General features: G+C 41.8%; 1 protein-coding gene across 1 annotated transcript in view; it reads left to right on the top strand.

Moving 5' to 3' along the window:
• Window positions 1-12,224, top strand: part of OGFOD3 (2-oxoglutarate and iron dependent oxygenase domain containing 3) — a 33,223-nt gene extending 20,999 nt beyond the window's left edge. The window contains exons 8-9 of the mRNA XM_088176759.1: window positions 1,097-1,220; window positions 10,889-12,224. Coding sequence (XP_088032885.1) covers window positions 1,097-1,220; window positions 10,889-11,031 — 267 coding nt within the window. The 3' untranslated portion in view covers window positions 11,032-12,224. The remainder of the gene's footprint in view (window positions 1-1,096; window positions 1,221-10,888) is intronic.
• Window positions 12,225-12,293: the final 69 nt, after the last annotated feature.

Genomic DNA, 12,293 nt, shown 5'->3' with positions numbered 1-12,293 from the left:
CTGTTATGTTCTCTCTGGTCCTGCCCTTACAGAAAAATGTGTACAACTGCTCCTGAGCCAAAATTTAACTGGCACTAATGAATATAACTTGAAACATGACTGAAAATATTTAGAAAACTTCTAAGTTTAGAAGTAGCACCTACCTCTAACAGTCACCAGGTCAGTCCAAACACTCTGCAGATTTTGTGTATTTATACAGGACTGCTGTGCTGCACATTTCACTGTTTGACAGTGTAATGCTGAACTTTGGAGTCGTGATACACAAAGAAATTGGTATTTTTTAAATTGCTGATGACATGTAGATATGAAAGGAAATATTTCCAGGATCAGCTAAACTCAGTGTTAAATATTTAGATGGCTTCACTGTGAGCATTAGTATGTAGTATTTCTTTTCTCCAACTTCAGTGAATGTATTGACCAAAAACAATGCTTTAAAAGGAAGGAAAAAATCCCTTATTATACTTAAAAGTGGGGTGTTTGGTCTGTAGGCTGAGAAGAAGCAGAAACTTCCAAAGCTCAGTTTGAAGGGTTTTAAACAAAACCTGTATGGAAAAGAGTAGAAGCTCCTCCAACAAATGTGTATTTACTTGGAAGTTCTTGTTTATTGTTTCCATGAATCTTCTGTGTGGTAGCTGGTGAAAGAATAGAAGTGAGGTATCCAGAAACCTTATAACCAAGATTAAATAATGGATGGAAATAATTAATCAAGGGCTGTTCTTCTGCTTATTAACCTTCTGGTGAAATTTTATCTTGGAATAGTATAAATCCTGTCTTTTTGATGCAATGCACTTCTGACACTATGTTGTTCTTTGCTCTTGGATGATAAAAATCTATAGGAGCCCTTCTCTAATTATGGAAACTGTAACAAAAGAAGTAATAAACATGACATGCTAGTCTTGTAGTGTGTGAGAATAGACTAATAAACATGGATAATTTCTTGAAAATTATGTTCTTGGTTTTCAAAGACCTCTTTATGAAATACATGAAAACTTGAAAATTGGAAAAACCCACCAGATCCATCTGCTCAATTAGCTGTGCTCTGCAGAGATAATATAAAGAATTTGGTAATTTTTGGTACTTTTGGCTTCCCCCACAGGTGACTTATGGCTCATTTGACTACACTTCTCTGCTCTATCTCTCTGACTACTCCAAAGACTTCGGGGGTGGACGGTTCGTGTTCATGGATGCAGATTCCAACAAGACAGTGGAGCCCCGGGCAGGTATGAGCCCAGGCTGGCTGCAGGTTGTGCCATTTGTTCACTTGCTGGGCTGGCAGGTGGTGTGGGACTGTGCTTTGTGTCAGCAGGAATAATGTGGGTAATGTAGCATTCTGTGTTCAGATTGATGACATCGAAAGTAAAGATTAAAACAGGTTAAAATTTGTAATATCTGGTGTTAAGCCACAATAAGTGACTTCCTTGAAAGCTGGAGGACTTAGAGGTGGCCAGTCCTGACAGCTTAGCAGTCACTGTGCAGCAAATCCAAATTAAAGCAATTTATTTTAGACCTGAAATGCCTTTGCTGAAGGTAGGGCTTAATACCCTGTAATGGCTGAGGGCTGGGTGTGAAGGTGATTGATTGCCATGGCTCTGCTGACCTGCTGGAGCATGATGAACCATGATTCCTTGGGTATAAATCCATCCCTGCTTCCTGGAGGTCTGACAGGGATGAACCTTCTGATGGCTGTCAGTGATAAATAAATAAATAAAACACCTTTAAGGCTGGTTTGAGGTTTTTCTAATATGTGGATAATTTGAAGCTAGAATTACTCTGGGGCTGCCTAGAGAGGAGCTCATGCTCAGCTCATCTGTCTGCCAGGTGAGTGCTGAGCTTCCAGCAGTGTTACCTTTCAGAATGCAAGGTCAGCCACACTGCTGCAGGGGAAAAAAAAAAAAAAAAAGCACAACTTTATATTCCTGCTGTGTTCTGTCTTTTTTTCCAAGACTGAAAAGATGGAAATCTGCTCATTTAAAGAGCCTCAGTAATTGTCTGCTGACATTGTTACCCCAAGCAGAACTGACTTCAGACTATTGCTGCCTGCAAATTGGGATGGGTGTTTTTTGACTTATGGATCATAGTGATCCACTCACCTGCAGTGATGCTGGTTTAGAGAACTGAGATTACCTGCATTTTGGGTTTGCTGTCAAGAACTGTATGTTTATTTTGTGTTTTAAGATTGGAAGTAAACCCTAAACTGAAAGCTTCATCTTTTGCAAAATGCTGCTGCCAGTGTTTTGAAAGGGAGCACATTAAACTATTTTGTTTCCAGATGCAGTTCTAAGATTACCAGACGTTTATAACTGTAGAAATCACAGCTGAATTCTGGGTATATGAGGAGAGCTGTCTCCTCAGTGCAGGGGCACTCAGCCTGGCTGCAGTGTCCAATGTGCCCCTGACTTAATTTCCAAAACTCTGTAACTGTGAAATTGCTTCCATTCAGCCCCGTCTATTAACTTTCAGGTTTTCTGCTGCAGAGTCTTTGCTCTTGATGTAATTTTGGGGGAAGAAGGGGAAGCTGATGAAATACAGAATTTTCTTTTTGGCTGCTCCTTTGCCAGGGGATTGTATGGGCCGTGTGTGCCCGGGACACCCCTTCTGAAACAAAACAATGCACAGCTCCTGAGGAATAGCACAAATGTCCTTCATGGACACGAGAGAGAATTAATTACACTTCTCTAACACATCTCTGTGTTGCCACAGTTGTCCAGGGTCCTGTGATTGTGTCACAGCCTCTGGTGCACAATCACCACTGACAATGTTTGAGAAAGGAGAAGAGCTTTAGAGGTGAAGCACAATATGAAGGCATTTGCACTTGGTTTTCCTCTTGCTGATAAAATGTTTTGTGAAGGAATGACCCCAGGCTGTTTTCTGTTGCTGGTACAAGTTGATGTATTTTGTTCCTCTGCAATGTTTTTTCTTTCCTTCTGTCTTTTTTTTTTTTTTGGCTTTTGTTTGTTTGCTTTGTTTTACGCTTCTTTTGATCCTTTGTGCTTCTGTTGTCACTCCAACTCAACTTTTAAAACCACATGTTGATGAGCTTTCATGCTTTCATTTAGGAGCTCCAGGCTTTTTTAGAGATGACTGTCATAATCACTGGTTCACTTTTCGTGCTTGACAACTAATTTACTTTTCTGTATTGTTAATGCCACTACAGTCCTAAAACCTGGTACTTGTCTCACACTTAGCCTGCATTTTTGGGGACCTGATTCTGTGTACCAAAATGAGCAGGTTTCCCCTCCTGTGAGCAGCAATTTGCTCAAATGTCAGTGGGAAGCAGAAAGGCATTGTTAGTGATGCAGCAGAGCAGAAAAGCAGTAATTGGAAATACAAGAAAAAGCAATTAAACCATTGTGGGATGTCCTGTGTTTGAAAGCGCTGCCTGGGCAAGTCCCAGTGCTGCTGCAGAGGCATTTGCAGCATTTTACTGCTGAGGATCAGTGCCAGCCAGGCAGCTGGGGACAGGGAGAACTGTTCTGCTAGCAGGGCAGCCTAAATTAAAATGCTTTTCACTTCTCTCCGTGTGTATCACTTGCAGATTACTTAAGAAGTCTCTAAGTCCTGACTCTCACTCAGTTGACTGAATGGTTCTAATTTGTAGGATGATCTTTTAACATCCCCGAGTTTGGTTGTTAGCAAACATTAGCTTTAAGAAGGAGTTATAATTTATTAACATTGAGGCTCTTGAGATTATTTTTTTAAACAGAAATGAACAAGTCAGCAGCAGTTCAGTGTAGAGACCTTTGGCTAATTCATAACCAGGTGTGGCATGAAGGAACACATCTTTCTTGTGCTCTGATGGGCTTCAGGAGTGAATATGTGTCTTCTGACTTCAGTTAGGACCTCTCTGCCACAAGGAACTCACTGTACCATGAAGAAGGAAATATGACTTTGAAATGAAAACTTTTTTTTTTTTTGGTGACAAAGAAACAGATCCAAAGTAGTTTCTGTTCCTTTTAAATACACGTGGAAATTCTGTTTCCAAAATTGTCATACTGGGATTTCTTTCCACCCCTTGTACCAGGGTTGGCTCTGTTGGAGAGACTGTAAGAAACAGAGCAACATTTTGAATGAAACGAAGCCCTTTCAATATTAACTCTTTTTGGTGCTTTAGTTTTAGTAATCTGCAAGACATACAGGAGGAATAAGAATAAATGACAAACATCAAGGCTTTCCTTTTCAGTCACAAAGTTGATACACTTTCTGCTGCTGCTAAACTTGTCAGTGTATAAAGTTTTGTATTTTAAAATTTCATAATATTGCAGAGTCTTATGTGAATTTGGGGTCTGGCAGTATTAGGTCACAGACTTCACTTGGTCATAAAGTGTAGATAAAACTGGTGTTGGGATGAAATCCCAGAACTGGTTCTGTGTTCTTTATTTGTGTGTGCATTTTTTGGTTTGAAGGTCAAGCTTTGCTGCACTTATTTTCAACTTACAATGGAATTTGTTCTTCATACAAGTAGTTTATTATACAAAGGCAGAAGAAAAGGTTGCAATCACTTCTGTGTATTTCTGGAAGAAACTAATCTGTGGAGCAAAATGAATTCTGTACATTGGAGAGTGAAATGTGACTCTCTAATCTCAAACTTAGTGTATTGTCACAGCTGTCAGAAGGGTGTGTTTCTGGAAGTGTAAAATATTTGATTTGAAGGTATGAGATATTTGGGAACTTCCCCCCCATATATTCAGTCTCATCTGCCTCTGTATTCAATCCACATCATCCAGATTCAGTCTAGATCATGGTAATCTCCTGCCAATCCTAGCTTTGGTTTTGTTCCAGTCAGTGAAAAAATGGAGCACATCTTGAAGTTAAATCAGTATCAGCTGAAAGCTGAGAATAATTTTTTAAAAAATCCACAGAAGGAGCTGTGAAGCTCAGTTGTGGTGAGGAACAAATGGAGCCACCATGAGCAGCTGCAGAAAGCAGCAGCCATGCAAAGGACAGCAATTCCTACCGATTTGCAATACTCATCACAAATTGTGCCAGGGACTGGGGAGGGGATTGCAAAGAGAAGTGGTGAGAAAAGGAGGATATGTGGCAGTCATGTCAAAAAAACAGAAAATTGCTCCTTATTTCTCAGTAGAACTTGGTTTTGATTTTCTTTTCCGTGGAAGTATAACTGTTTTTCTAGGCAGGTTTTGCATTCCAATGGTGTTTGATGCCAGGTTAAGGATGGCATGAAATGAAACCCTGTTTAATTTGGCCCCATAAAGCAGTAGGTACCTGGGAGTGCAGGTCAGAGCTGCCTCTAATGTGGTGTTTGTGTGAGTGACTTCTGATAAATCCACTGCCTTTTGAGGCAGCTGGTACTGGGGGAAGCAGTGCTCACCCCAGAATGCCTGGGGCACTGAAAGGATGGAGGAGTGCTGGGGGAAGAGCTGTCCTGTGTCAGTGTTGCACAGAGCATTGTGAAGCACTGCCAGTATTCAGAATTGGCCTCTGAGGCTTTTCCCCTGCCATGAAAACTTGGTTCTAAATGACCACGTGCAGCATGTCCTGTTTGTGCCTCTGTGTAATGTGTGTGCAGGCCAATATTGCATGAATTTGAGTTGAGACTGGTCAAGAAAATATGCAGCAAAGCTGAAGTGGAAAATCAGCTTCAAAGAGTTACTCCATGAAATTCAGGTACTGTAACAGATGAAATAAAACAAAATACCAAAGTAACTGCAGGTTCAGCTGTGTTAGACTGTGGTTCAGTAGGAAGAGTTCATTTCTTGGTTCCTAAGCTGTGTGTGAATGTCACAGGCCACAGATGCTCTGATGAAGCCTCTTTAGGGGCCATTTTTGGAATAACTGAGCAGCAGAGTTTACCTTTGTGCTTCTACTTCAGTGATTTACTAAATGTAAGGATGAATTTCTTTCCAGAAGTCCAAAACCCAGAACCTGGGCATCCATGTGGTTTGACCACAGCTCTGCTGGACATGCCATGTTTGGCAAGGTCAGGAAAAGTCAAATAGGTGATCCTGAGGTTGTTGAATGTGGTTGAATTTGCAGCACTTTGTTCTTAGTGAGAAGTTTTTTTAGGAGTCAGGTTGTGAGCCCGAGCAGAGCTGGCAGCACTGGCTGGGTGAGGCTCAGCCCTGGAGGGGAGAGGAGGGCAGGGGTGACATCTGTGTCCTTCTCTTGGCTCTCTGAGCCAAAAGGCCTTGGAGAGACTCACAATTGATTTGGAGAGAGCAAATAAGCATTTTTCACTTCTAAACACTGCCTGGGGTTGTCACACCTTCAGACAGGGTGGAAACTGCTGAGATTTTGAGCAACCAACTGTGCTGGTAGAAGAGAGGCAGGCAAGGATTGTAAAAATCTAACAGTTGATATCTAAAAATGTTCATGTACTTTTAGCAGGAAATAAGTTCATTAATTTTCTTTTAAAACTGTAATCTGGAAGATTTCCAGGCCCTTCTGAATTTAAAGTAGAAGCAATTACTTTTTCGAGAGTATTGTTAATACTACAAATTACAAACTGGCTGTGGGAGACTTCACTATGTGAACACGGGATTTTATTTGTAACAGCAAGAAATTTCTGTCTAGTAACTAAATATGGGACAAGTTTGTAGCTAGGATTTGATACCCATTGCAGGTAGTTTTTTGTTTGGGGTTTTATTTTTAGGCCATAGGGTTTTTTTTATTCTTCTGGGCTTGACATAAATGTAACAAAATGGTTCAGAGAAGCTTGTGACCTCTCCTCTGGGTGCTCTCTTCACCCCAGATCAGGGCACTTGCAGACATTGTCAGTCCAGGTTCCCTTTGTGGGATTTGTTTAAAGCACTTGGTTAAATTCTCCCAATTCAACATATTTAAATAAGTAATTGAATTAGTTAAATAAGTTTTATTGTGTGCTTGCAGAAAACATTATTACCAATTTATTTGCCTAATGATATGATGGGTTTTCTTGGACACTGTACATGAGAATGAATTGGTGATTAATCCTAAACAGATGATGAGGATGAGAACACAACTGGTGTGCATTTTCCCTGGCAGTGCTTCTGGCTGGCTGTCATTCAGCACATGAGATGCAGTTTTTCCTTCTTTCCTGAGGAACATTTAGAGCTGATAAATGTTAGGCAGACAGTGGAAGCTGTCAGTGCATGAGATGAAAGATGCTGAATAGATCTGTGGTGCCAAATAAACTGTTCCTGTTTCCTTTTAACCAGACAGAGGAGTTGCTTCCTTTCCTCCTGAGCAGCAGCTCAGTCTTCCCAGTGCCCCCAGGCAGCTGCCATGGACAGTGGGTGGTGGGGACACCCTTGCCATTCCCCCAGCCCTGCTGTGCAGGGAGCAGAGGGAGGGCACAGGGACCATTCCCTCACTTAATCAAGTGATGGTCAAGACAATCTGACAGGTAATTTGCTTTTTCTCCTTGAGGTTCTCACGACCCAAGGAGTTCACGTGGAAATTTGGCAGTGAATTAAACTAGAAGAGCCAGAAGGGTGCTGCAAAAAAAGCAGAAAGGGAAATACCATGTGAAGGATGGGAGCATGAAGGGGTTTAGAGTCCAGTGGCAAAACAGGCAAGCTGCAAATCAAAGTGATTGCCAAAGCTGCCATTGATGTGGATGGCCAGTTTCATGTGTAATCAGAATAATTGGGGTTGGAAAGGACCTCTGGACATCATGTTCTCCATGCCCCTTGTTTAAAAATCAAGCACTGGAGACACAGGGGTAGAAAAATCATGTCTGAGACATCCCTGGGAAACATCTGAATGCTGCACTCGTTTGTGCCAATGACATGGCCCTGGTGGGACTGAGTTTGTGTCAGTGATGTGGCCCTGGTGGGACTGAGTTTGTGTCAGTGATGTGGCCCTGGTGGGACTGAGTTTGTGTCGGTGATGTGGCCCTGGTGGGACTGAGTTTGTGTCAGTGATGTGACCCTGGGACTCCTGGACTCAGGAGTTGGATGTAATTTAGAAGTCAGCTTTGATTTGAGAAAGGGAATTGGACCAGGTAACTTCCCAAGGGCTCTTTCAACCTATTATGCAATGAAAATGTAATATTAGAGATAGAATAATCATGTAATAATTTTTCTTATGAGCATTGTGATCTGTTAGTTTTATTAGGATTCTCAGAATTATGTCATATATTCCCTACATCTTGTTATAATTTAAGATGGTGTGCCCTACTAATTTTCCTCTTGCCAGAGTAAGAACAAGAGAAGATATATTTTTTATAATACTTTTAAATCAGAGCATGTGTTAACTGTGAAGTATTATAATGCTACTTGCTAATTTATTTTCATAGAAACCTTGTTAGAATAGGTCAGCACTACTTTTGTTTCCTTTAGACAAGGAAAAAATTGACAAAGTGCTTTTGTTGAGGTCACAGTTACAAGTCAGGGGCGTAGGTGTCACTGAGAATTGTTTCCTTTGTATTTGCCTCCAATCTGTGTTGCCTTTCAGGGCAGAGGTTAGGTAGCAAATTGAAGGCAGCTTTTTTATGGAAATGCAGCTGAAGATTCAGCAGGGATAACATTTCCTGGGAGCAAGCCTTTTGGGAATAGTGACTTTTTCTGTGACATTGCTCTGAGTACATCTAAAAAGAATTCACTGCTAAGGGGTGGTTCTGAATTAAACCTGGGAAAGCAAAAGTAGGGAAAAGCAAAGGATTGTATTTAATACATTTATTCCTTCAGTGTTTTTGTTTGTGTAATTAAATGCTACATAATTACTGCATAGTGAAATGTCTGTTGCTTTTGCTGCTTGTTGAATATATTATTCCTTAAAATGACAGTGTTGCTTCATCTAAACTGGGGTCACATAGAATTCATAGCAGTGGATCTTGTGACTGGCACTTGCATGTCTTCTTAAATAATGATTCCTGTGGATAGGTGCAGAAATGGATTCTCAAAAAGTCAGGAGAAGAAGTTACCTCTAATATAATTAAGATCGTGCTTCCTGTAAGAGGTTGTTAGGAGTTCCCTGGCCTTGGTGACTGCCAGTGACCATCATCTGGAGAAGGATATTGCCATATATCCCTTGAAGGTTTTGTCAGATGGGATGGGAATTAACATTCTCTACCCTCTTTTTGAACATTTATACTGATAAAAATAATGTACTATGGAAAGAGCATGCTTTTGCTTCAAATATTTTGTAAAGGAGGTAAGTTTAAAAGAAATTCTTCCCAAGTGAGGAAAAAGCATCTTTGAAAACTGACTATAGCCTTGTTCAGTTACCCAGAGGCCCCAGCTGAGCCATATGGGAGCAGATTGATACCATATATATGAAGACATATTTATTAAAGAAAGAACTTAAAAGACACTCAGTATAGCCAAAAAAAAATCAATTTTACTGGCTTGAACAACACACTGAACCTTGTCTAGCTCTGAATTACTACTACTTCTAGCCAGAGATCAAACAAAGCAGCTTGAAAGTCAGTTTAAGGCAAAGCTTAGGGTGAGCAGGTGAGAGACTAATAATAATGTACTTTAATGAAGTTGAAATATGATTTAAAAGGGGAAAAAAACCCATGACACAGGGATTCTGTATGGAATCCTCGAGGGCAGCACTGTCCATTGCAGCACTGGTAGGACAGGAGCATGTTGCCTTCATTCAGCCTTTAATCCAGAGAAGCAGGACAGTGATGTGGGAATGAGCTGTGTGTACAAATGGATCTCTTCTTTACACGTGTGTCACTTCAGCCATTACTGAGCTGCAGCAGAAGGGGATGAAATTGTTATGAAAGGCTCTGAGCTGCACTCTGAGGATTAAGATGTGAGCTACATGAAAGGAACTCAGAGATTAGTGGGTAAACCCAGTCCCATAAAGCCAGTCTAGTTTTGTCCAAATCCCCCCTTTGTGCTGCTTAGGAGGATGCAAACAAAGGAGCTTCTGCATCTTTGGGATCCCTTTGAGAAGAGAAATCCAGCAATATTCCTGGTGTCCATTTTGGAGGAATGGGTAAGGGTTGGAATAGTTCATGTTGTTGTTGTACAGACTTTAGGTAGGCATCAGCTTTTAAACAAACTCTAAACTGAACAGTGGGGGAAAAGCCTGAGTAGAAAAGCACGTGCTGTGGGGGTGAGGGAGCTGTGCAGGTGAGAAATCTTGGCTTCCTCAGGAGAGCTGGAGCAGTCCCACAGAGCCCTGTCACTTCAGAGTTACCTGCTGGACATCAAACTTGGGCATTCTCAGAACAGTTTAATGACCTGGGAGTGCAGAGGGCTCCATTCTGCTGTCCCATCGAGGGGATGGCAGTGTGCCTGCATCTCCACTTCACCTGGTGCCACCTTGGAGTGTCCCCAAGCAGGACAGTGATGGTCAAGGCTTGGGCAGGAGCAGGCACAGCACTGAGCACTTGCACCTGTAAAACACCTGCCAAGCCCCTGCATGGCTGGAGTGGCTCTTTCTGAGGAAAGTGAATTTGTACATGGCTGATATGTGACTGTAACCTGCCTGAGTGATGAGTGGTCAGACCAGGCACAGAAAGCAATAGCAAACATTTGGTGCAATGCTGAGAAGCTGCCACAGCTGCTTGTAAACCTGCTGAGGTTTTGTCACTGAAGGCTTTTTGTCACCTCCGTGGTGCTTCCTCCTTCTTTGGTGTAGAATCAGAGGCAGGACTAGAAGGGGAGCAGGGAGGACATCAGTACACTTTGCTGACAGCCACTAGAGTTGGGCTTTTTTTGTTTTTAATTGAGACAACTAAGAATTGGCTTCCATGTTCCTGGCTTCCTCCTGCCTTTTATAAACTAGCTTTGGTGGGATTCCATCTCCAGCGTGGTGGCACAAAGGATGAATGTTTTGAGCAGTAAAAGCTGTCCGAGGGCAGTGTCAGCTCGCAGCAGTGCCTGTGATCACCTGTGTGCTCTCAGCTGGCCGGGGACAGCTGGGCTGTGCAGGGAGAGCTGCACTCAGTGCTGCTCCATTCACGCCTTTCAAACCTTTGTCTTTGCAGGCCGGGTGTCGTTTTTCACCTCGGGATCAGAGAACCTGCACCGGGTGGAGAAGGTGCAGTGGGGCACTCGCTTTGCCATCACCATCTCCTTCAGCTGCGACCCCGAGCACGGCATTGCAGACCCGCTCCTGGGCTGGCCCTGATGGGCTGGGGGACACAAAACCCTGCAAGAGGACAAGAGAAAGGGAGAGACCATCCCTTGTAACCCCACAGGCAATTAGAAGTGCCCAGCTGGGGGAACACGCTGTCACACATCTTGTTTTCACGTCTCCTTTTCCATAAATACTGCAAATGGTTGCCTAAGGACCATCTTAAATGTGATGTATTCTGAAAATGATTTGTCTTCATGTGCCAGAGACACAGGCTGCAAAGAAGAGAGAATTTCTGGGCTCCACCAAGAACAGAAAGTGGGCTCTTCATTTTTTTAGTGTTTTTTTTAATTCTTCAGTTTGAAAGATACAAACAATGTTTTGGGCCATGCCTTGATGTGACTCCCCAGGCTGCTGTTACTCATTCAGTTCTTTAGTCCCTACCACTAATGTGATATAAAAAATCTGACCTAAATTAATTGGGCCAGTTGAGTGTTAATTCTCCAGAAAACACCTTCAGCTGACAGGGATGGATTCTCCTGAGTGTGGGACCTCTGGGGAATACACGTGGGTTTGGCTAATGGGACTTGAACTTTTTTTAAATTTAATTACTACTGATTCAATATTCAGGTAGTCTCTCAATGGCTTTTTTTTGGACTTCTCTTTTCCAGTTTAGTGTGAAGACTTTTTCTGTTAATGAGGACCACTGGTGTTCCCTGAATATTAAATTGTAGGGACTTCCACGAGGAGCTGTGTGCACTGTAACAACCACATGAATAATCTTGCCAAATACTTTGGGTTTTTTACTGCAATCAAAGATTTCTGTGGGTCAGGAGGTTGGTAACTGAACGGTAGGAAAACCTAATTTTTTTTTCTCAATCAAATTCTGAAGTAACCATGCTGATCTGGTTTATTACCTGGATGTATAATTTCTGTGAAACTGAAAATCTGGGAATGTGCTTTGATTTTTAATTTTTTTTTTTAATTTTATGCATACAGTTTGGACTTTATTAATTTGCCCTTTTATGGAAATAATAATTACAGGGGGGGAATTACACTGAAGATCAATATAAAGAGAAATGCTAAGAGGACACTTGGACTTCTGAGGGCTCTCACTGGGCACACCAGCAAGATTAGTCCTCTGTAATTTCATTTCTTTGTTCTGAAACCTGAAAAAGTCTTCCAAGGGAGAATTGTTAAAATGGCTGGATGCAAGGAAATAAAGTCACTTGGGTTCCATATTGAAATACTTGATTTAAAGCCTGTTTATTCCAAGGAATTTGCATTACACAAGTTTTAAGTCCATGGGAGGGCAG

Source organism: Sturnus vulgaris, chromosome 20, assembly GCF_052056855.1.
Source record: "Sturnus vulgaris isolate bStuVul1 chromosome 20, bStuVul1.hap1, whole genome shotgun sequence".
Lineage (NCBI taxonomy): Eukaryota > Metazoa > Chordata > Aves > Passeriformes > Sturnidae > Sturnus > Sturnus vulgaris.
Note: the sequence above shows the minus strand (reverse complement) of the source record. Positions and strands in the feature narration are given on the sequence as shown.